Below are 26,026 nucleotides of genomic sequence, written 5' to 3'. Positions count from 1 at the left end.
AATAAATAAATGATAATAAGTTGAATTATAATATATTTGAATAACTCATATCTTATATTATCCGATATATCAATTCTTATATATTAATTTCATAAGTTTGATATTAGCATTTACTTTAAAAAGTATTCTCAAAATGTTATGAAAAATATAAATTTATTTTGTATAATAATTATTGTGTATGTAATACATTACAAACACCATGGTAAACTAATCGATGTTTTTAGATATACAGGGTGTTACAAAAGCATCGGATTTGCTTAGCACCATGCGATAGAGAATGAAAATCTAAGAAGATTTTTCCTCAATGAAAATGTCGAGGCATCAATAATTTTCGAGTTATAAGTGATTGAAAATGAAGGGCTTTTCGCAAAATAAACTTTATGGAATTAAAATATTAACAAAACTGCATTCTTCAGTTAATTTCAGGTCGAGTTTAATTTAATAGAATTTTAATTTAAGGCTTATTGTTAGTTACTAAGATATATGATGGCAAAAATTGGGAACTTGCAAAAAATGATGACCTCCCTCGACATTTTCGTTGAGGAAAATTCTTCTTAGATTTTCATTCTCTATCGCATGGTGCTAAGCAAATCCGATGCTTTTGTAACACCCTGTATAATAATGCTATTTAATATTATTTCTTATAAAAAATGTTTGTATATTTTTATTTTTATAATAAGATATATTTTTTTGTAAAAATTGATCTAATAATATATTGATAACTGAAATACAATCTTTTACTATAAAATAAATTTGTAATAAATTAAATTTTTTTATATTACTATTTAAAATTAATTTCTTTTATATATCTTTGCAGGTGAACGGATCCTGGAGTTTACCTGGGTTTGTTTGTGATTTTTATATCGCAATGGATGTAACCTGCAGCACGAGCTCTATATTCAATCTCGTGGCTATTTCGATAGACAGGTAAACATTTTTCTTTTGTTTATACAAGAATAAAAAGACCAATGTAAAAATATTGCGTGTATATGTGTTTAGAGAGAAAGTCTATTTTTCAAATAAAACCTATGTTTTTCTGAATATCAAATATATATTTAAAGTTTATTTTGTTAAAACACTAAAAAAATAAGTATTTTCGATGAATTATGAGTATTATATATACCGGGTGTCCCATTTTAAAGGACCCACTCAAATATCTCAGAAACACTGCGTTAAATCGAAAAATGTTTCCTACAAAAGTTGTAGGGTTTCGAGGGGGACATAACATAGTAATATTCATATGACCTTGGGCGGCGCCTCTAAGGTCAAGTGAAGGTGAGAATGAATTTTTTAAATGGAAACCCATATTTTTTATTATAACATCTTTTTCTACTAATTAATTTGAACAACTTTTATCTGAAGCATTTTATTATTTTCCTAATATTTTTTCTTCTTTTCAAAATTCATTCTCACCTTCATTTGACCTTGGAGACGCCGCCCAAGGTCATATGAATATTACTATGTTATGTCCCCCTCGAAACCCTACAACTTTTGTAGGAAACATTTTTCGATTTAACGCAGTGTTTCTGACAATGAGATATTTGAATGGGTCCTTTAAAATGGGACACCTGGTATGTATAAAGTATACAAGGTGTAACTGAACAAACATATACGGAGCACACTATCAAATTCTCTGGCCAATTTGAAGATGATTTTTTCTCAGTGAATATGTCGAGGCATCAATAATTTTCAAGTTATCAATGATTGAAAAAGAAGAGCTTCTCACAAACTAAACTTTGTAGAGTTAAAATATTAACAAAATTACATTCTTTAGTTAATTTCAGATAGAGTTTACTTTAATAGAATTTTAATTTAAGGCTTATTGTTAGTTACAAAGATACTAGATGAAAAAAATTGAGAACATGCAAAACATGATGACCTCTTTCGACATTTTCGCTGAAGAAAAATCGTTTCCAAATTGGCCACAGAATCTGATGATGTGCTCCGTATGTTTGTTCAATTACACCTTGTATATGTAAAATAAAAATATATATTATAGAGAGTATATATTATTGTTTTCTAAAATTCTAAAATTTCAAATTTTACAAAAAAATAATGAGACAGATGAGTCTAATATAATAAATTAATTAATTACAGAAATACATCACAATTTTCTACATTCTTTATTAAATTGGAATAATGAAAGATATTAACATTTAAGCGTGTGGTATTTTATCTATTTTCATAGTCTCAGAAGGATTACGGTAATTATCGGGAAAGTTCGGAAATCAGAAAGAAGTGGCGTAGGTTGATTTTATTGGTTTACGTGCTTTGAATAGAAAATGGATAGAAACCATGCTTGTGCTTGGACTTATTAGATAAGAGAATTAGATATACTAAATGTAATCATTTAAAAACTTAGTATAACTTCATTTAGAATAAAAGATAATTAAAGGTTTTTATATTTAAATTTTACAAAAATACATTATTATTAATTAAGTTGCTATAAAAAATATATAAATGTACAAATTATGCATTCAGACATTTTTCTATTTGAAGAATCTGTATAAGATTATTACAAGCAAATGTTTTTAAAGAATGTTTTACAAAGATACTTTAAACTTTAAGATTGTTCTATAACATTTCTTCCAAACTTAGGAAAATCCCGATTACAATGACTTGAAAACAGCTTTTATGGTCTTTTCATTCTTTCATAGAAAGTTTATATGATCAATAATAAAATTTTGCGAGCTATAAAAATATACATTTAAAGCAAATGTTAAAAACTAATTTTCATAAAAACTTATTGATTTAAAGTTAAAATTAAGTATATTTTATTTTACACACGTTTTAAATTTATGCAGAGATCTTATATTTTTCCCCAAAACATATCATTAATGATAATAATTAATTGTGACGATTACGTGCGGTAAATACAAGCGTTAATCGCATGAGATGCGAATTCTGAGAGATGGACGAGACAAAGGTGTCGCCGGATCCGCGGACACGGTTTTACGACTATATAATGCCCGCCGCGTGCGAGGGAATTGCAACGCACACGAATCGAATTTGAATTGCAGATACATAGCGGTGACCCAGCCGATAAAGTACGCGAAGCACAAGAACAATAGAAGAGTATGGTTGACGATACTATTGGTCTGGGCGATATCGGCCGCGATCGGTAGCCCAATTGTCCTAGGCCTGAATAACACCCCCAATCGGATACCGGACCAATGTCTGTTCTACAATACGGATTTTATCATCTACTCGAGCCTGTCCAGCTTCTACATACCCTGTATCATCATGGTATTTCTCTACTATAATATATTCAAGGTGAGAGAACTATCATACTTTTTTGCGCGCAAATGTGTCATCGTGTGATTCTTATTTCTATATTTATTATTATCTTCTTTCATGAGTTGAAGGATGTGTATACACGGTGTTATCATTACTTTTGCAATCATCATGTCAGCGCACATAACAGTATTCATCTTCAGATTTTATGTCATAAAGAAAAATTATATTTTGTTTTTATTTCAGTTTTTATTTACTAAATTTTTTTATCGTAAAACCCTGTTATCGTAAGAACGTTTTATTTTTATGAGCACATGTAGTATATAAAAAAAAAGTTTTTTCTCAGAAGAAATCGACAAACACTGATATTAGTAGGTCAAACGTTAGCCAGCAAACAATATAGGATATTTGTAATTAAAATGGCATATCAAACAAATATATAAATAAAATAATCCATTATAAGCGTTACTAATACACATTGTAAACGACATAAACAAATTTTAATATAACGATTAAAAATCTGCAAATTATAAATTAATATTAAAAATATTTTAATTTTTAAAAGTTTTTTAAGCTTTTTTCAAACATAATTGCGATTAATATATAAGACATTAAAATATATTTCAAACATTGAAGATTAATTAACTTTGTAATTAATTAATATTTTAAGTAAAATTGATAAAATTAATTATATTTTATTTATAATTTAATTATATATATACTAAATTTTAAAATACAATACAATTATGTTGCATACCAATTGCACAAAGAGTGCGATGAAATTTATTTCAAAGATTCTGCTTTAAAAAGAAGTCTATATAGCTGTCTTTGTAGTTGAATCAACGCACGCACGCGATGACAAGAAGACGCAAAAGAAATTATCTCTTGCTCAATTACAAAAGGGCGAAAATTTATTCGCGCTTCTTTTATCTCTGTGATTAGTTCAGGAACGTGAACTGATCGCAAAATTGACTGCTTCCATGAAAGCTCTTGTAAAGGCAGGTTCGCTGTCTTCGTAATTTAATTGTCACTTATATGCTGCGGCACCACTAAAATTAATTCAATTCTGTTACTGACAGAGAAATTTTTTAATTGCACCTTGAAGTTATAAAATTGAAAAAATATAATAATATATAAAAATTGTAATATGTAATAATAATTGCAATATGTAATAATATATAAAAATTGTAATATCAGAATTATCTAAATTATTCAATATATCAGAATCACTAGCGGATCCTGACGTCGATAATGAGAGGGCGAGGGGGGGGGGGGGGGTTTGCAAAATTATTTTATTTTATATTTTTGGTTTCATGATTAGCTTTTATTCCAGGATCAACGACGTCGATAGTTCTTTAATGTTTGTTTTTCTTTATTTATATTTTTTAAATAAATTCAGCAAAACTGTTTCTTTTAATTTGCAAAGGGGGGGGGTTAAGCCCCCCCCCCCAAGGATCCACCAGTGTATATTTATATATATATATATTATATAGATATAAAGAATTTCTCGCCTAATTATTTTCATGCAACGAAATTATCTCATCATTTCGTCCTATGTCTGACTTAATCTAAACTTAACTCCTTGAATGCGTAATGAGTATAATTTCCAGTGTATCTTATACATACATATTGTATATATTATATAGATATAAAGAATTTCGCCTAATTATTTTCGTGCATGAAATTATCTCATCATTTTATCCTATGTCTGACTTAATCTAAACTTAACTCCTTGAATGCGTAATGAGTATAATTTCCAGTGTATCTTATATTTATATATATATATATATATATATATATAATATATATATAAAATATATATATAAAAAATATATATATATATAAAAGTATAAGATACACTGTAAATTATACTCATTACGCATTCAAGGAGTTAAGTTTAGATTAAGTCAGACATAGGATGAAATAATGAGATAATTTCATGCACGAAAATAATTAGGCAAAATTCTTTATATATATATATATAATATATACAATATGTATGTATAAGATACACTGTAAATTATACTCATTACGTATTCAAGGAATTAAGTGTAGATTAAGTCAGACATAGGACGAAGTGATGAGATAATTTTGTTGTACGAAAATAATTAGGCGAAATTCTTTGTATCTATATAATATATATTATATAGATATAATATATATTATATAGATATAATATATATTATATATATTATATAGATATAAAGAATTTCACCTAATTATTTTCGTGCAATGAAATTATCTCATCATTTCGTCCTATGTCTGACTTAATCTAAACTTAACTCCTTGAATGCGTAATGAGTATAATTTACAGTGTATCTTATACTTATATATATACACTAGCGGATCCTGACGTCGATAGCTCTTTAATGTTTGTTTTTCTTTATTTATATTTTTTAAACAAATTCAGCAAAACTTTTTCTTTTAATTTGCAAGGGGGAGGGGATTAAACCCCCAGGATCCGCCAGTGATCAGGATTATAATAATTGTATGAATAATATAACTATTATATAATTACAATGTAATTGCGCGAAAATGTATTTTAAAAATCAAATGTACACAAGTGTAAAAATTAGAATATAACTACAGATAAAAAATGTTGCTATAAATAAACATATAAAATCAATTTTATATATCTGTCGAATGTTTCGTGTATTTTGTAAATCATGTTTGAATTTTATACGAGTAATTTCAAACATGAACAAAACATTTTGTGGTTTATATAGCGATTATTATATTGCGGCTGATCGTAAATACGACTAGTCGGATAATTTCCATGTTTATAGCGCATAGAATATTTGGATTGGACTGTTAATTTCATACTTGTGGCAATTGTAGGCGGATAATGTATGTGAATTGCCGTAATAATATTGATACATAGTTTCTGTTTTCAATAATGTGACCACATCATTTGTGCGATATCATGAGTTCACATCACATAAAACGCATCTTTGATGATTATTGTTTTTGCAAATTTTCAACTTCGTAGAATCTGTAAAAAATATAAAAAATAAATTTTTGTTTAAATTAGAAATAAAAAAATATTTAAAATTTTCCGTGTCAGAATAGAAATTTAATAAAATTTAATAAAAAACAATTTTATAGCAACACATTTATTAATTTTGATGTAAATTTAAAATACAAGTTTTATTTCAATTATATTTAAATATTTTTAAGAAATCTTACATATAAAGGTAAAATAAATACAGATAAAATATAAACAAATAACTTTATTAGATGAAAAATTTTCATGTTACATATTATAATAATTTATATGTTAATTAGCTTTGTGATTTGAGCAACATTGCATATTGTCAAAAAAAAAAAAGTTTAATTACATTTATTTTCTTAAAGTATTATTTGAATTATAGAGGATTTTATATTTAAAAAGAAATAATTGCTTAAAAATGTTTTTATTTTTTTTCAAATTATCATAGTAATTATGTGTGTTACGCAGTTACATATATACGTTATCGTAAAGAAGTTTGTGTATTAAAAAATATGTATAATATAATCCTTCTTTTAAACACTTATGAAAGAAACTAAACTCTTCTCGATATAAGCTAAATCGACAACAAAATATTATAATGCTTTTGCAGAACGGGAATTTCCTTTCGTAAAACTGTCAAAATAAATCTCGTTAGTCGTAGATAGGCTCAATAACACGTCTCGGATGTTATCTGCAAGAAACGCAAAGATTTATGTTATACGTTTACGTCTTGCGTTTGCAACCCCTCATCTGATTTATATCACAATGTAAGTTTTCAATTGATCGTTTCAGGCTCTGCGAAACAGAGCGAGAAGGGCACGTGCTAGCAGGAAACCGAATTTAGGCGATATAAAACCGGGGAGTATTATCGAAAATATCGCACACACGCGTAGGTGAGTATTTGATTGTAAAACGCTCGCTAAATATTTATTGTCTTGTTATACTAAACAGTAGAAGTTACAGCAGGATCTATTTTTGTAATTTTGTTCCAAACGTATTTTACAATTAATTTATGCATATTTGATTTTGCAATTAAGTGTTCTTTATTCAAAACTGAAAAGAAGGGAATAAAGAAAGAAAATTAGAATTTGGCTATACATATTAATTTCGAAATTGCTTTTGCAATAATGTTAAACATTTCAAGAAATAAACGTAACTCTTATTATTTTAATTTGAAATGACCTCTTATTTATCGTGTATATCAAAAATGTATGTATGTTATATACTATGTTATGCTGTATCTTTTACATCTTTAATAAAACTGCTGTTTTGCATGTGACGCATGTAAATATTCGTATGTGTATATATATGTATATATTTATATGCATATATATATGTATATACATACACAATATATTGTCGTTTGCTTTCTTATTTTGACATTTTTATTTTCATGTGACTTTATAAAAACAGACGCAGTCTTAATATAGTATGTATTAATGTTTGATCAAGAAGAGTGTTAATATTTTAAAACTTGCGGAATTGAAGAAATATCTCTGTTCTCTTGATTTTACGCATTTATATATAATGCCTTCTGATACAAACTGCAATCTCAAATTTTAAAAAATTAAATAGAACAAGATTTATAAACGTACACATATACTTCCATATATTCTTGAACTATTAAATTTTAAATCTTCGTGTCTGTTTAGGTCTATAAATTCTTGGATTTTTAATTCTTCTTGGATTTTTAACTTGTGTGTTTCCTCACTTTTTCTTCAGTTATTGAATTCTTAACTTCGCAGACATACTGCTTGAAATAATTTATTAGAGTAACAATTTTTTTTTTATTTTAGTACAAACAGAATTGTTATTACATTATCTAAAAATGTACAATTGTATATACATATAATATGTAAATATATAATATATATTATTTACACATATAAATGTATACTTTTTTTATAAATGTATATATATAAATATATATATAATATACAAGCTATATAAATACATATACTGTTACTCATATAAAATATACTATTTTATAAATCTATATTTATAGACTAATTGTGAATTCTTTCTAACAATAAGCGATAATGTATGCATGTCTTTTTATTTTCTTCAATCTCGATTTGAATTAATTTTTCGTAAATTATAAAAAATTAATTAATTTACAAAAATTAATTAATTCATAAAAAAAATTAATTTACGAAAAAATTTATAATTTTTATGTAATATTAAAGTTTGAAAATAAGGAATTTGAGATCTTAATTATAATCTTTAGAAAAACTTAATTACAAAAAAAATATGTAATGCTAAAAATTGAAAATGTATGATAAATGATGATTTTTCTTTCATACAATTTCGCTGAGAATAAATCTCGTCTAAAAATTGGGCAAGGAAACTGTGGCTAAAAGCATTTCCTATAAAAGATCTAATCAGGATTGATTCGCGTGATTCCCAAGTCTGCGACAAATTGTCCCGCGGAAAAGGAGTGCGGAAAGGAAATTTATTCATGCGCCTTCTAGGACGTTATATCCGGCCCGTTTGGTGTGATAAGCGCGAGGACAGGCTGCCTCCACTTAGAGCTCGATGCGCGACGATTCTTTTCAATTTTTGCAACCGCATAAGGCTTGCATTTCAACGAGACAATTTCTCGCAGAAAGAAATGGCGTCAGCTGACAGAGCGCGAGCCGAGGGACGGCTTGGACCGAGGGTTAAGTCTTCAGGCATCCCCGGATAATTCGCTTTTCTCGCACGCCTCCACTCGCACGTGCTTTCATTTCCGCCGTGCTGACGAGGGCAGCCTCATCCTGAATAGCCAACTACTTTCACGCGGTTTAAACGCCGGCCTTTTTGTTTTGCACCTTTCAAAGTATGCATTTCGTTACATCTTCTTTGTTCGTACATTCCGCGTATACTCCGCGTCGAAATTTACGCAAATTAGGAATGCTATTGGGAAAATAATTCTATATCGACATTTGATGTTTATATTTAAAAAGCTCATAATAAAAAGGATTTTATTAATACATATAAAAACATCGAGTAAATTAAAAGATTGAAGATTAATCGCATTAGACTAAAAATACTTGAATAAATGCTATATGTTATAAATAAAAAGATAAATTTATTCTTTTATAGATTATTATAATTTGTTTTATTAAAATAAATAGCATTTAGAACAATAATTATTCAAAGTAATTAAGTGTTTCAAAGAAATTAAAAATGATATATGCGACTATTTTAAATGCATATATTTGAAATGGCAACAGATATTTAATCATGCAAAGTGAATATATAAAATTTATATGACTATTGTGTATAATATTATAATTAAGATGATAGTATTTATATTTATTTGCAATTATTTAACGATGCGCAGAATTATATAAAATTATTCGCAGATTGTAAATTCGAGGATTTATTTCGTAAAGAGTATAATTGAAATGATTTTAAAATAATATATATAAAATATTCTATTGTAACATTTGTTTGTGTGTTTTCATCCATGTTTTCTCATTTATGATTTGATAAATACATAATATAATATAATAAATATGGCATATCCAAAAACATACAATTACTTGAGTGTATTGTAAATGTTATAACATTTTTAATTAAAAAAAAATAATTGTTTTAATATTAAATTATAAACTTTAAATAAATTTAATTTTTTAGTGATATATCTAAGTAACAAGTACTTATATTTCGATTAACTAAAATTGATTTTTACTTCAAAGAAGTTTTAATTCTTGGCTTAGATAAAAAGATATTTAATATTGAAAATTAAAAAGTTATTCAGGCACAAATACCCAATTAAAGTTTTATTCAAGAAAACTTAATTACATAAAGTAAATGATTGTTTAATTTGTAGATGAAAAAGGGGAGTAGCAAGATACTTTCTTTAACAATTTGTATAGAGCCATAGAGTTTAATATAGACATCATATACGTTCGTAAATATCCAACATCTCTAGCTATCCAAGAAGATTTTCGAAAAATATTAAGGTACTTCGTTAAGTACTTGAGATCCACCGACGAGAGTATCGTAAAGGTATAAACGAAACTTCTCAACAAACTCCTATTTACTTTCATCCCAACGAAGAGTGCAGACAATCTAAGTATTTAAGCGCTTAAACGCAGAGAAAGCACGTACTTGGGGAAAGCAGCTGAAAAGCAGAGCTGCTATTTAACAACGTCAAAAAAGGAATTTAAGTTAAAACGGTAGTAAACGGCATCAAAATTACGATCCCTATTTTGCTTTGTACCGTGTAAAATGTCAATAACATTGATATTGGTAAAGAAACTTAATATTACAATAAGGAAACAGAATATTTTATATATCGGTTTATTTCAATAATATCGATTAATTTGAATAGACTAAATTATATAATTATCTTTTGAACTAATTTTTCACTTTTCTTCCCTCCACAAAATAACTCTGTTTATAATATAAAATGAATTTTAAATTAATGCAATAATAATTTAATATACATATAAACACACATATACATATACATATATGTACGTATGTATGTATGTATATAGTTTTAATTACAATAGTTATAAAATACTTTATCATAGCTGATTATTTTTTTTTAACATTAAATGATTCTAAAAGTTTTAAAGACTTTTACGCAAGAGCATTGCATATATTTAAAAGAAAAATTGCTATTTTATTTTACATTATATTTTATAAGCGGATGTAATCATAATCAATTTATAAAAATGTTTATATTTGCATCGTTGGTTGTTAAAGTATAAAAACTAACAATAATGCGTGTCGAGACTTAACATCTTTACTTTGCTAGCTTAGTAGTTATTATTATGACGGAAATTGCATTCACAAATGACCATGATATTTTCGCAGATGCCGTTGATAAATTAAACTTAGGTGTTTACAGTTGCAATCGTAATGCGGTAACTTTATACGTATTTTGGTATCTCTCTGGGGTGCAATGTATCTGACGTAATCCGGCATCTCGGTTAATCCCCTATGTGCACCCATGCCTGCCACGTTGTCCCTTTATCGACTTTGTTATCGCGTAGACCGAGATTTGGCCAAAAGTACTGAAATTTTGGTATTTATCTTGGCAATTTAATTAATGAATGTTGTTGCCGCGGCATGCATATCTTATCCCGAGGCTATCTTTATCTATGTACATGGGACTTTTATTGGATTTACCCTAGCAATTATCATAATTAATAATTATTCCATATGATGACACAAGTTGAAATTGCTTGCGTTGGTTATTATGAAATGGAAATAAATGAGGAATGCTTATTTTAATTGAAATTGCACATAAATCTCTATAATGATTTTTTATTTTCTCTGTAAGATGATTATACACGTATTATATACAGATGTCAGCAAAAATTTGTGTAAATTAATCATGATTTTAACATTTTTTCGATTAAACATCAGCAGTAAAATTACCTGATAATTTTTTTTTATACTCTACGTATTATACGTTTTTTATACTATATGTATTAATATTTTTTAATTGTTGCTATTTAATGAAATATAAAAATTAATAAATGTGGATATATGTCATTTTATAACGCAAATATATGTATATCTCGAAATATCTCTGTTTATAATTTTGTAATTTTCTCTCAATAATTTTTTAAAATATAGCATCTAATTTAAAAACAAACATATATTCTGAGATTTATTTAAATCATAATTGCAAATTTATTTATAGAATAAATTTTTTTACATAGAGAACACACACTGCTTTCTTGCAGGAAATTGCTTTCGCGTAGAAAACTTATTCGTGCATGAATGTGTGTCTTTTATTTATGCAGAAAATTTACAATCTAAAAAAATGCAGCGTCATGCTTTAAGCAATTATCGAATATACCTATCGTTCGACGTTCGAAATATATAGTGGATTATTATGACCTTGTTTTAAAAATTCGATAAAATTACAAAATTTAGCAGTAAAATTTTTAGCTCGCAGTTAGGAATATAAATAAAACTTATGGCGACAAATTAAAATTGTGATTTTTTTGTTAAACGTAAAAATTATTTTGCAATGCAAAGCGAGTTCTGCGTGAATTCAAAGAGATTAAACATACACATACATTTTAACGTAATTCCGCATTAGTTGAATAGACGAAAATTCTGACAATATTATTTAGAGAATATTCAATTTTATAAAATTTGTAAATTAATTATATTGTGAAAAAATTAAAAAACTAACAATCGCGAATTTTGGTTTTAGACGCATTAGTGCGCACTAATGCATGCTAAAAACCATGGGATAAATTAACACAATAGTATATGCAAATATAATAATATAATAAACGTAACTTATATTAAACGCAAATGTCAGCTTAACACAAGTTATTACATTATTTTGCAGAAAATATTTATCGGAAATTTTATTATCGAGACGTTTATATTACATATTATACGTACACAGGGTTTACATAAATTTTTCTTTTTATTTTTTTGATATTTTGATATAATTCTTCTCTCTTAAAATTTTTTTTGTTTAAATATTCAATAATTTAGAAAAGAGAAATAAGTACAAAAAACTTGAATATTGTAATATTCATGACGAATAATATTATGAATTCGATCGTTAATTGTTTCATACCAAATTAAAGCAAAGTAAACAGCAATCGTGAGACCTTTGTCGTAAAAGAGAAACAGCGACGCTCTGTCACTCAGGATCTTGCAGGTGCTGTCAAAAAGCGTGTCGTCGCTTTGTGCATGGTAGATACGCTACTTGCCGGATTAATGCTGAGGGATGCCAGAAAAACAAGGAAGTGCATGATAGGTGTAGAGGCTTTTCTAGAGGCTTTTGACTAAGATCACGTAGTGGATATTCTGTGGCAAGGTTTGCGGAAACGGCGCTGGGGGCGGCCGCCCTGGTGGCTCCTGGGATCGAGGAACCCACGAACACCGCTTCCGGCAGCAACGAGGACGAGGACGAGACGCCCCTCGATCCCGTCGTCGTCATCTCCAACGACAAGAGCACGGAATTCTTTTTAGCCACGGTCGTCGAGGAAGCAGCGTAAGAATTTCATCATATCTTCTTATCATTCGTCTCGCCACGATACGAGCAAAAGAAGGCTGTCGGAATTTTCTTTCTTCTATCGGATATCGGATCGCATTGTCATATTGTTGCGCGACGCAACTTGTCATTTCTATCACAAAATACAAAGAAATGCATTATTTCTGACACCAACTTTCTATTCCTTTCAAGATCGTTGACGTGTATTCTTTATTGCAATGATAGTACGAGATGAAGTCAAACGTTAATATATAACGTATAATTAGAAAACGATAAATTATATTGAATTGTACTTGAGTGCTATCGATTATCTGTCCCAATTATCAGGTTTAATAGCAGCAAGTCAGTAAAAGAAATACCGCATTAAAAACTATAATGAAGAGTTTATATAGTATTTTATATAAATAAAATAGTTATTTTTTAATAAGAGATAAAATAATATAAAATATATATTTAATTTTTTTATTTTGTGTATTTAGTGGGACATGTTAATTTATAAAATTGTTCATATATTAGTTATATGTACCAAAAAGCATGATATAATCAAAATACAACTTTTCTCTCTGCCAGTCGCGAAATTCCAAAAACTGAGACAATCTTTTAAAAATTCACGAATGCCCAAAAAACAAAAGAGCCAAATACGTGATGTTTTATTCATCCGTAAAGTACAAAGGAAAATAAAATTGTTACGATTTCTTTTTATAATAAACATTTAAAATATTGTAAATCCAATATTTTATATTGTTATTACGCAAGATAATTCATTTCTTATCTAATTCTGGAGAGTGTTAAAAAAAACACGAAGCTTGAAATTGAGAGAAGCTTATCTAACATTAAATTGAATTTGTTTTGCGTGACTTGTATATTAAATATTTCATCGAACTACTATATAAATTTTTTAGGAGACACATATTATAATTTTCTCAATATTAGTAAATGAAATTCGCAAATTTTTTCAGCAATAATTATTTTCTTACGTTTTTTTCTGAAGAGTTTTAAGTAACATGAAAAGGCTTTGAGTTAATCAAAGTTTCGGTCTGCCCTTTAATTAGCCTATGGGCAAAGAGAGAGAAAGAGAGAGAGAGAGAAGAGTTTCCAATTAAGAGGATATCATTTCTACTTCGCATGCAGACCAAAATTTGCGCTCATGTATCTCTCTTTCTCATTTCGAATCTTTTCCAGACTTATAATGAATATTAGAATTATTGTGAAATTATCTTGTGACCAGAGTTGATTATTTGTTCTGCATTGTCCAAATTTTTTTTTTGTAATATTATATTTGCAGTAATTAAATACATAATAGATGACATATTATATCAAATTATGAAACGATATTATTTTCGGTTAAATATACATAAGTAATCTGGAGGAAAAGTCTTTGTTTGTGTATAACTCATAAATAATTATTTATAAATATAGATTTTAATTTTACAGTTATTTAAGTATAAAGAGATGAGCTGTAATTATTTTTGCATTTAATAACTCCACTAGATAGAGTGGCACTTGGTATGCACATGTAATTTTGACAATCATTTTTTAGACATACAACTTTCAAATTTTGTTTAAAGCAAGTTATAAAGTAATTTTGAATTTTTTACGAAAAAAAGTTAAACACATTTTTCTTCAAGAATTGCAACTCGTTATTTCTTTATAAATACACGTTTGCACTTTAAAACAGAATATTTCATTGGTGTCTTACATTTTAGAAGCTTCTTTCGGATAACTTGTCCCATTTGACAAATAAAGAGGCAAAGACAATTCAGAACAACGCCGGAACTTTGTCGAATCGAAAAACTCGGATAGAAAGTCACGATGTTTGCGACGACTGACAAGTTGAACGTTCGAAAGTTCGAGGCGGTCGGGCAATTGAGTGAAGTAAAAAAATTCATGAATCCTTTCGCGCATGTATGAGAGATACAATGGGGTGAATGGTAGAAAACCGGTGATCTCGCGGTCCATTCAATTTCTTCGTTCTCTTTACAAGTGCGGTACAATGATGACCACTCGGTCTGCGAGCGTCCGCGTGCCTCTCTATTTCCAAAACCTCGTACAAAGCACCCGCGCATAGTACTCGTTTAATGGAAACTCGTCGCTCCGATAGTAATCCGGAAGTTCGCTGGCTAATCGCGATAGACGATCCCTTTGTACCAGCGTGCGTGAACAATTTGCATTCTAACTACTCGTTAGAGAGAGAAAGAGAAAGAGGGAGAGCATGAAAGAGAGAAAAGCAGAAAGAGAAAGATTCCTTTGAAAATAAGCTAATCATCTTCATGTGCTCGGGTATTTCACGGTTATTAATTATTTCAGATTATTAGTATATATTTTCAGTATTTGATTATGAATGATAATAATGTTTATTTTACCACGCGTGGAATTTTGTATTAAATATATCCAAAATTTGATATACACATAGAATGTAGATAAATAGAAATCTTATGTTAGTAATTATAGAGTCCTGATTTTTAATTATAATTTTGATAACTATAAAGAATGTAACATTGCATTATATATAACAGACTTACGATGAAAAGTAATAGATTATACGCGGTTATTTTAATATTATAACAATTATATAATTATTTTTATATATATATAAAACATTTGTTTTATATTAAAATATTTAATAAAGTTTGTGAAAAAAAATATTTTAAAAAATCTATATAAAAAATAAAATTTTTCTGTTTATTTAGAATAATTTGTTTTTTTCGCATTCTCTCTATTAGTCTCTAAGGGATGTAAAATCTGTTGTCACTTGCATGCATTTATTTTAATAAAAATTATTAATATAACTTCTGATTCAGATATTAAACTGTTACATAATCTAATTTTCCGTAAGATGTTTTTCTTTACAATATTTTTATATTTTAACCAAACAATACCAAGTTACCAGAAATTATGTTGACCAAAAGTACGTGGTTATCTCTTTGAAATGCAGAAATATATTATAATGTATTATTCACAAATGTAGAATATAAATATAATTATTATCAACAGCTATCAATAAATACCAAGAAATAACATAGAAAACATTCAAAGATTAAAATATACAAACATTTGTTTATGCGATTTCTGCGATTGCAAAATTTAAAGGTGATAAGAATGTGCAAAAAAAATTATATCGAGAAAGCATAATATAAAATTTTGTCCACACACATCAGTTCTGAATTAAGCTTTATTAATTTATTTTTAATATAGCTTTAATTAATTAATAGCTTTTCATTTTTGACTTTGCGCGGTTCTTTTCTGGTCACATTTCCGCATTCAACGCAGGACTTCGGACTTTATTGGTCAGCAATATAAATCACAATCGAAATCATAAAGTAGATTAAAAGTTAGCTGTAGCCGGGCGAATGTCGAGTCTCTTTCTGACACTCGAATCGCAGTTGTCGTTTCAGCGCGGTGGCGCAGGCTCAGCTGACCGGGACACTTAGCGTACAGAGGAACGAGTCCAGCAACTATGACGGTGCGGCGAGCAGCACGATGACCCACGAGCCGCTCGAGACGAACTCTAGTCCGAGTCCGAATCCGCGAATCACCTCGGGTCCACCGTCATCGTCGACCTCGTCATCGCCACCCCCGGCTCGAGGCACAACCAGCGTTTCCTCGACGCAAACGAAGAAGAACGGTAACAACGGTGGCGCGAACAAACAGGAACTGAAGCGGCTAAAGAGCGCCGGCTCGCTTTTGCCGCTGCAGCTCGCCAGGACACCCAGCGTGCTGTCATCCTCTGGCAAGAAGGACCGGAAGAACGCGTCGTCCGGGTCAAGGTTCACGATATATAAGGCCAACAAGGCCAGTAAGAAGAAGAGGGAGAAGAGCTCGGCCAAGAAGGAACGCAAGGCCACGAAGACGTTGGCGATCGTGTTAGGTAGGTTGCCTGCTGCATTGATAATCAACTCTGCCTGCATCTGATATTGATGAGCTTAGGCTTGCGAGTTAAAGGTAAAAAGAGTAAAACGAAAAAGAGTGGAACAGATAGATCGCATATGTAAGAGTCCGAATATATAGCTGGGTAGAAAGAGAGTGGCTTAAAAACTACCGAAAGAGATCAGAATATTACTTATATCTGCAGGGTGACTTAATTGGACTGAGATATATTCTTACTTAATTATTCCTTATGAATTATGAATAATAAATTAGTACAAATAAATGTTAAAACCGAATATATGAATAAATCTATAAAAGAGCGAAATATTATAAAATCGAAAATAAAAATAATAATTAAAATATTTCTATTCCTTTAAAAAAAATCATTTTTTTCACTAAACATAATTTTATATCTTTAGTAACGTAATGCACGTCTTTATTAACCTGTAATAGGTGTCTTTCTAATATGCTGGGTACCCTTCTTCACTTGCAACATCATGGACGCAATTTGCACGAAGCTGACGAAGGCTTGTCAGCCTGGTGTCACAGCCTTCATCGTCACTTCCTGGTTAGGCTACATGAACAGCTTCGTGAATCCTGTAATATACACTGTGTTCAACCCCGAATTCCGTAAGGCCTTCCGCAAGCTGATCTGCGTGTAAGCAAGCGTAAGCAAAATAAGATTCACACCTCTTAAAGAAGAGATCCGGAGCAACAAATGTGACTAAGTGTGAATCGTCGTATTTGTGATGTAACAACGAGACTGTAAGCTTTCTTGACAAACTCGCAACAGGTACTGTTGTTCTTGTATTTGGAACTGTAGCAGCTGCGTTTGCGTATCGGTTTTCGCATTCAGTTGCGCGTCGATCGTTTCCAAGTGAAAGAGAAAAGCTGAATATTTCAGGGAACATTTCCTGAAATTCAGAAAATATTTTCCATTGCTTTAAAAAATGAACGAATTATTTTCGACGAGCGTCGTGTGATGATTTATTAAAATAATTTATAAACATTAGAAATATATTATAATATAATTAATAGAAATATTTTCTCTTTATTTGTGCTTAATGCATTTTTTCTTATATTATATACGCATATATATACATATGTTCTAAAAATTTAATTATTTTGTATTGCACACATTTATTTTTCCTTTCAAATGTGTAAATGTATGTTACTGATAATATTGAATTTTTCTCACCTACATATTATATAATATATACAATTCTATCAACTTTTTCCATCTTAAGAAAACAAAAAAAAAGTGCAAAAATAAAAAATAAAAATTTCACATATACGCGCTTGACGGAAAATAAAGAAGAGACTTCTGAAAGGGAGAATTCACTTGGTTGAAATTGACACGCAGTCAGGCAGCGAAAACTGTTCGCTGTAAATTTGTTGCTATCGAATGCAGCAACGAATCATCATCTCGCGTCTATGTGCGTGAATGCGTGCACTGTGATATCGAACTATCGTGGCGTGCTGAGAGAGGACACACGTGCATTACTGGTATATACAGGTGCACCGACAATGGAGCTGAATTTTCGTGCGAATAGCTCAAATAATTTTACTAAGTGAGACTTCGCGAAATAAAAAAAAAAAAAAAAAAATATCGCGACCGTCGCGAAATTAGAGCAAGAAGAACTTTAGGTAAAATCTGTACAAATCGCGCTTATACGCGGCATCATCCAAGGGACTCGGCAGAGACTGGCTGTTAAGATGTAATAATCGCGTATTTCGCGTATATAAGGGTGAATTCCCCTTGAAGATAATTTCGCGAAAGCAGATAATAATGAAGATCCGAGAGAGCGCGGAGGGTTAAAGTTGTTGGAGGTGTATTTATTACACGAGCATATATTACACGTAGGCACACAAACACACACACTATACATCTCCGTGGATAATTAAGTGCGCCGTGACAGTATTAACGTAGAACGTAAGGTATAGCAATATTTTTTCGCTCAAAGCAAAAGCAAAACCGAGACCGCCGTTTGTACGACGATACATAGGTACATATATGCTATACATATTCGCGCGTCGCAGTGTAACTATATGTATTTATACTTCGATACAACACACAGAAGGAGGGAGAGAGAGATTACACATATGCATACACGATATAAATGAACTTATGCCGTTCCTTCAACGATATACAGGGTGACGCCAAGCACGGGAGGGGCAGAAGCTTTAAGGACAACATAGAGGAAGATTAATTTTTGGGAGCAGCAAATCTTGTATACACTAGTTTGAAAGCTTCTTAATGAGTTATATTATGTTAAAGAAAATAATCGTTTCTGAGTTACCATAACAAGACACTGATTAAAACTTGTGTACTAGCGTATTGAGAATATGCTATATTTTCGGAGGGTGAGAATATTTAGGGAAGAATATAATTTATTTAATTTTTTTGAAATAATAATTTCTATTTTTGTGAATTTATCAGAGAATAAGTTATAAATTTGCTATTAAATCGTCTTTCAAAAGAGTTTTTAGTACGTTGAAAAATTCAAAGTTATAAATATTTAGATATTTATATACGAGCATGTCAGAGTTTCTCAATTTTGTTTTTGCGAGTTACTTGTATTTAATTTATTATACGAATATTTTTAATCTAAGCGAAGGAAAAATTAATGTGCACAATTTTATTAAAATTCTCAGAAGGTTATTTATTTATGTTTTTTTAACAAAGCAATTATTCATAAATATTTTGTAGATATGAACAATAAATCTCAAAATATATTAAATCAAAACTGCATATTTTTTAAAATTAGATTCGATAGACTATTACAAGATATGGAATGCCCACTTTTAATAATTTTATATTTATTTTTAATTATTAATTTTAATCATTAATTAAATTAATGAAACAAATCTCCTTATTCTTGATTACGTTTATCAGTATTTTCTGAGAAACCGTAAAGCACTAGGTTTATCATCTGCAAAATATTTATGTAATAAGCGATGAGCAAAGAGATAATAAATGTAAAAAGCAAATGTGTAAAAATTGTGAATCTCTGACATATGTATATATAATTTTACGATTCTGCTATCACATACTTACACATGCAAATTTTATTCGCAAGCATAGTACGAGCTCGATCGAATGGCGAAGTTTCGGAACTTGTTTCATCCGCTTCGGTGCTTTGATATATGGAGGATTTGTCGCGACTTCCGATATCAATGCCACGAGCTACGAATCGTGTGAATAATCAGGCGGTCTTGGGACAATGACAATGTATACATGAAGATTGAAAACACAATTTTCGATATCACGGTTTGTTCGAGCGTAGAACAGAATATCACGATTTCATGGTCTCGTAATGTTTAATTTCAAATTTTTGTTATGTTAATCCTCTTTTATAAAGGGAAGAGAAGAAGAGAATCAGGGAGTGAGCAAAATTATTATATTTTTAAAGAGATATTTTATTAAAAAGAAAAATAATAAAAAAGAGAGAAAGAGAGGTCACTCTAAATTTAGCAAGCGGAACAACCGCAATGAAAGAGGAGCACACATGGAGTTCATTATCAAATTTTATATCACGTTCTGCGGAAAGTTTTTGTTCTAGAGGCTCGATTGAGAGTTGTGTCGAGTAGTTTCACACGACATCGTGTACGACGTACGTGTCCTAAGTTTCGACGATCCTTTCGCGTCCCCTGTTCGCGGTCAAGCATGAAGTTCGTCTCGTGACCGAATTACCAAACATATCAATACGAGTTACACGGCGCGATAGCTGTCTTTACATCAATTTCTGAGATGCGTTTTCGCGCATTACGACATATAATGACAGGAGTGAATCGATATTTAACGGAGCAAATTAATTCTACACTGTGTGCTATTTCTTTCTTCATCTTTCCGTTTGAAATAATTATCATTGCTGTATACTTCCCAAAACTTTTGTATCAAACTGGTGAAATGGTAAATCACAACATTAACGCTGACTTCTATTAGATTCAATCATGGGGTATGTTTGATAGAATTGACTTTAGAAGAAGAAGAGAATTAAAATTATTCTAAAGTATTTGATTTATTTTTCATTTTTTAATTCTATTGAAATTTTGTTGTGCAAAAGACATACCGTCTTCCATGATTAAGTACACTCGTATTTCTTGGCAATAAAACATATAAATTTATTATTTTAAAAACATTTAGTGTTATTGTTCTAATCTATAGATATTTATTAATATTTAAATAATTTTCTTTTAATATCACATCTTTGATTTTTAATTGAATTACAATGTAATATATGTTATAAAAACTTGTTGCAAGATATTGATAAATATATTTTTTGTTTATTTTAAATATGCGTGAAAATCATAAAAAAACAAGGTTTAAAATTGAATAATTATTGAATAGTTCTGCGCAAAATAACATTTACATTTATCTTAACAATGGTAATTATTAAGATATAATATAAAATATATTTTCTGGTATCTGTCACATTGGAAAAATGGAACGCACCAGTTTTAATATGGGAGAGAAAGCTAAATATTTCGAGCTTCATTACTATGCGAGAGAGACGCGCAGAGAAACACAAAGTATAATCTATGTCCTATGTGTTTGATCAACATTCGTAGAGTTTCATGATCTTTATCGCAACCGCGAAGTTCATATTTCAACTAATATTTGATCGATGTAATATAAGCATCTCAAATCACGTTTACGTTGAAAATACAGTGATTGCCTCGGGTTTCAAATCTAAGCAAAATGACTAACGCATATCTGAGAGATACTAACGTATAATAATCTTTTAGAAACTCGTTGATATTTAAAAATGTTTTATTTATAGCACGTAAAGTAAATAATGATGTCAAATAATAAAAAATTATAAACATATAGCGAGAGTTATATTCTATGACATGGCAGCGCGTTTTACACTTCTGTAATGTTAAATTGTTCAGAAAAGATGACATTAGATCATCAAGAGAAGCGATAGTATCTCGATGTCAGATGCACAAAATCAATCAGTCGAATTTAATTGTATTCATTGCATATATATATCGAATGATATTATTTCTCTTTATTTTTCTAAAATTATTTTGTTTGTCGATTAAACACTTTCAAAAACAAATTCTTTACTCAAAAACCTAACAATATTTTTTTTATGCAAATATTCCATTGTGACTAGTTCGAATAAGATCGGTACTCTTAATTTCGAAATCCATCATGCTAAAAGTGATGATTTAAAATAAATTTTTTTTTTATTTCAATTTCACAGAAAGCGCGAGTTTGTCCCTATAACCGCAACGAGACATGTGCTGTGATGTATTGTACATTTTGGTACATGTTGGGATGATTTTATTTCTCAAGCTGCATTCGCAACTGCACTATTTGACATTTATTGCGCTTACATCGTATTAAAGCAATATTTATATTCATAATGTTTATATATGCAAGCAATGCTGTGCGCCTCCTTTTCTTTCTACGTTACAACATTGCATACAAATATAAATATTATAAATATATTGTTATATAGATATTTAAATTAATTATTTGTTTTTTATTTTTTACAAAATAATAAATTCAGTATAACTTTAAATATATTTTTACAATGATTTTATTTCATGAAGTTTTTGATTCGTAAAAATAAAATGTTTTTTCTAGCGTCATACATTTATAATGTGATTTTGTCGACAAAAAAATGGCACACATACATATAAAATAATATTTATTTTTAAACCAGAGATTACACATTTTCCACACAATAAACTTTATGCTGGTTTAAAAATATACGCGTAAAGTACACATAAAAAATTTCAAAAAGTTTAAAATTAATATTAAAAAATAGTTTTCAGAAATAGGAGTAAAATCAAATAAAACTGCCAAATAATTGATCAAGTTCTTGTCTCAAAGTAAAATTTATTATTAAAAATTTTTAATTTTAATTCGATCGCTTATAATATATTCATAATAAGCAGGTAGCTCGCTTATATAACATTAAAAAAATTTTTAAACTTAAGATTTAAAAACTTAATGTGTCCAAAATTGAAAATAAAGTGAAAGATTCTAAATAATACGTTTTACTTTATAAGAACGTTTATCCATCAATGTTTGGCGGTTTTATCTGCACGTTTTCGTTTCTAGAAACTATTAATAAAACTATGAAAAAAATATTTTACTTGTAGTGTATTTTCTTTTTACTTCCTTCTTGTATAGAGATTTTCGTAGAATATTAGATATTTAAAATACACAGTGCAGGTGTTTAAATACAATCCAGAGATGCAAGTTTCTGCGAGGTCCGAAGCGTCGTGAAAAAATCACTGGATATACCGAATCGCGATTGTTGGGGTCGATATTGCGTTATGCGCGTCCTGTGCTGTTGCAATAACATCTACAATCAAAGCTTTTTACTCTATGGGTTTTCGAATGCCGTGCGATAGTAATTTTTAAGCTTCAAATGTATATTTGTAAATATTCTACGAGAAAAAGAAAGAGTTACGAGCGGTACCGTCAATCCCATCGTTACATATAGCTTCGTGTTACGCATGGCGCGGTTTACGACGAGATTTCTACTTGATTTAGGTGAAATAGCTCGCGTACGTTACGTGCGCGTAAACTCGAACGAGTCTGTCACCCGCGATAAATGACGCGAATTCGAGCTTGACGAACGTTTAACCGCAGAGTCGAATCATTTGTCGTGATCGGTGAGTTTTTTATGCGAGTTGTTTCGCAAAAAAAAAGTAAAATATTGCTCCATAAACTATTTCTTTTTTTCTATATATATTGTTACATCAAATAAATACCATTAGTTTCTCGAAATATATAGTACGACATTTCAATTCCTTGTTAAGCCATAATGCTTCGCATTTTGCTATTTTACATAATACGCGTTGAGTATATCTTTATTCATGTTTGAAGCAATATGGTACGATAAAAATAATGAATTTGTAAAGTCTTCCTGTAAAAGAGCGTCATAAATTACTCCGCGATTGAAACTTTTTGTATAATCTTACATTCTACTTCGTCGACTACTTGCTTAGTTTCGTCGGCTACTTTTAACTTTTTCTTCTGCAAGACAAGATAGCGGTTTACTTTGAACAACGCGCAAGATAATATTTGTATTACGATAATTCTAAAGTCTCTTGTGGAAAAGAGTACATGAAGGATCGTTAAATACATTTTGCTGAAGTATATTTAATACCGGAAACGAAGTCGTCCGGAGCTTAAAGGTTGCAGCTTTTAATTCGGATAAGTCTTTTAATTTATGTAAACCTTTCGAAGAAGTGTAGCCTACTTAAGTCGCTTCGACCACAATAAATCCGCGCAAACCGACTGTGAAAAGTTTAAATCCTTTCATAACTTTAACTGGGAAAAGTTCACCAACTCTCTGACTCCTCGACCGATCGCGATTTATCCTCTTTCGCATAACTAAACCGCCTATCTCGTCTTCACCTGCGTAGATCGCACCACGTGCCACTTAGCGTTGTCATTAAAGGAGTAAAAGAGACTTCCAGGTGAAGTCGATCTCTTCTTAATTAGCGAAGTTTTCACGCTTTTCTTCACTAATGAAGCACAGGGGACAAGTGCAAGCGTAATGATGTAACGAATTGGAATATGTTATCTACGAAATTCTCGTGTTCTCACATCCGATCTCGAGACCCGTATTCTCATTTTTGTTTAGCATCGTATTAAACAGTAAACTATATTTATATATAATTGTCTGATTCTGAGTCTTACTATTAAAACCCAAAATGCTAAGACGAGTATCAGATGACTATATTTAAGGCTAAATGCTAAATGAGAATATGGGTCAAAGTGATTAAAAAAAATGGCATACAAAGCTTATGCGTAAAGAATCACGTGTGTAAAGTTTGAATCTCAATCAAAAATATGAAATGTAGCCAAATATATTCCAGAGCAAAAAAACAGAGAGAGAGAGAGAGAAGAGAGAAAAAAAAGAAAAGTAAGCCTAGTCTTCTGTTATAGCGTGATACTTCAAAAGATGTTAGAAAGTTTCTTACCATTCTGAGTAAGATGGCTGTATTTTTCTAACCTGACTACTTTTCCCTCTGTACATACATATGCGAAACACGTGTATATGAGTTGTATTAAATATATATGACGAGATATATATATGTATATATCTTACGCGATGTGTGATGCGTGAAACGATATCACAATTTGGGAGAGCAAGTCAACGTAGTACTATATATCTATGTAAATATACGTCTAATTGGGGAAGCATGATTGCGTTTGTGTGTATTTTGCTCGCGCGCACGTGCGCGAGTGTATGTGTTTGTGTGTGTGTGTGTGTGTGTGTGTGTATGTGAGGATGCAAAATATACGACGGAGTTTCTGACGATTCCCAATGGGATCCGAATTACGAAAACTTCCCGTTTCCGTTCGCAAAACGATGATGTTGGCACGTTGTCTTTCGAGGATGAAAGTGTTGAAATGCTACAATGTTATAAAATGAAAAAATATATAGTATATTATATGTGACACAACAAAAAAAAATCGTGCGCGCGTGTTATGTCGGTGCGTGAGATTGAATGCTGTTTTTCTTATAAATTTCTTATTTATTATTATCACCAATGGTCTATACAGGGCATAGGTTTAAGAAAAAAAAATATCTTTAATTTGCTGCGAGTTATTAAGCTGCGATAAAACAAAGAAAACATTTAAAAAATGCTGTATGTACTGAAGGCAATACCTATACATACTTAAGAGAGCGCGAAAAACACGAGACACACATCAACACGCGACATACATACACAGAAGAAGACACACTTGTTAAAAATAATAAATTATAGTATAAATTAAAAATGTGTGATCTTGTATAATTTTTACCTCTGCATCATATATCTCTGATTATTTCCCGATTATTTACATCATCAAGAAAAAATAATAAATAAATATAAATATAATTTAAACTAAATATAATGTAATAAACATGATCAAAATTGGATAAATTGGTTCCAAATTGCAAATAAACGCACCTATACATGGAAGTATCATTTCTACAACATATATC

The 26,026-nt window shown here is 29.8% G+C and overlaps 1 protein-coding gene across 3 annotated transcripts in view; it reads left to right on the top strand.

Annotated features, from left to right (window-relative positions):
* The window catches only part of Dop2r (dopamine D2-like receptor), a 226,487-nt gene extending 200,669 nt beyond the window's left edge, over nucleotides 1-25,818 (top strand). Inside the window, exons 2-7 of one of the 3 annotated variants that reach the window (XM_083031630.1) lie at nucleotides 818-927; nucleotides 3,021-3,273; nucleotides 7,016-7,116; nucleotides 13,014-13,190; nucleotides 16,574-17,058; nucleotides 17,511-25,818. In XM_083031630.1, coding sequence (XP_082887756.1) covers nucleotides 818-927; nucleotides 3,021-3,273; nucleotides 7,016-7,116; nucleotides 13,014-13,190; nucleotides 16,574-17,058; nucleotides 17,511-17,719 — 1,335 coding nt within the window. In that variant the 3' untranslated portion in view covers nucleotides 17,720-25,818. Of the gene's footprint in view, nucleotides 1-817; nucleotides 928-3,020; nucleotides 3,274-7,015; nucleotides 7,117-12,995; nucleotides 13,191-16,573; nucleotides 17,059-17,510 lie in introns of all 3 variants that reach the window. The other 2 variants (XM_083031628.1, XM_083031627.1) reach the window with 2 other exon arrangements.
* Nucleotides 25,819-26,026: the final 208 nt, after the last annotated feature.

Source organism: Prenolepis imparis, unplaced genomic scaffold (genome assembly GCF_030444845.1).
Source record: "Prenolepis imparis isolate NDT839.2.m4 unplaced genomic scaffold, iyPreImpa1.0 SCAF_2, whole genome shotgun sequence".
Lineage (NCBI taxonomy): Eukaryota > Metazoa > Arthropoda > Insecta > Hymenoptera > Formicidae > Prenolepis > Prenolepis imparis.
Note: the sequence above shows the minus strand (reverse complement) of the source record. Positions and strands in the feature narration are given on the sequence as shown.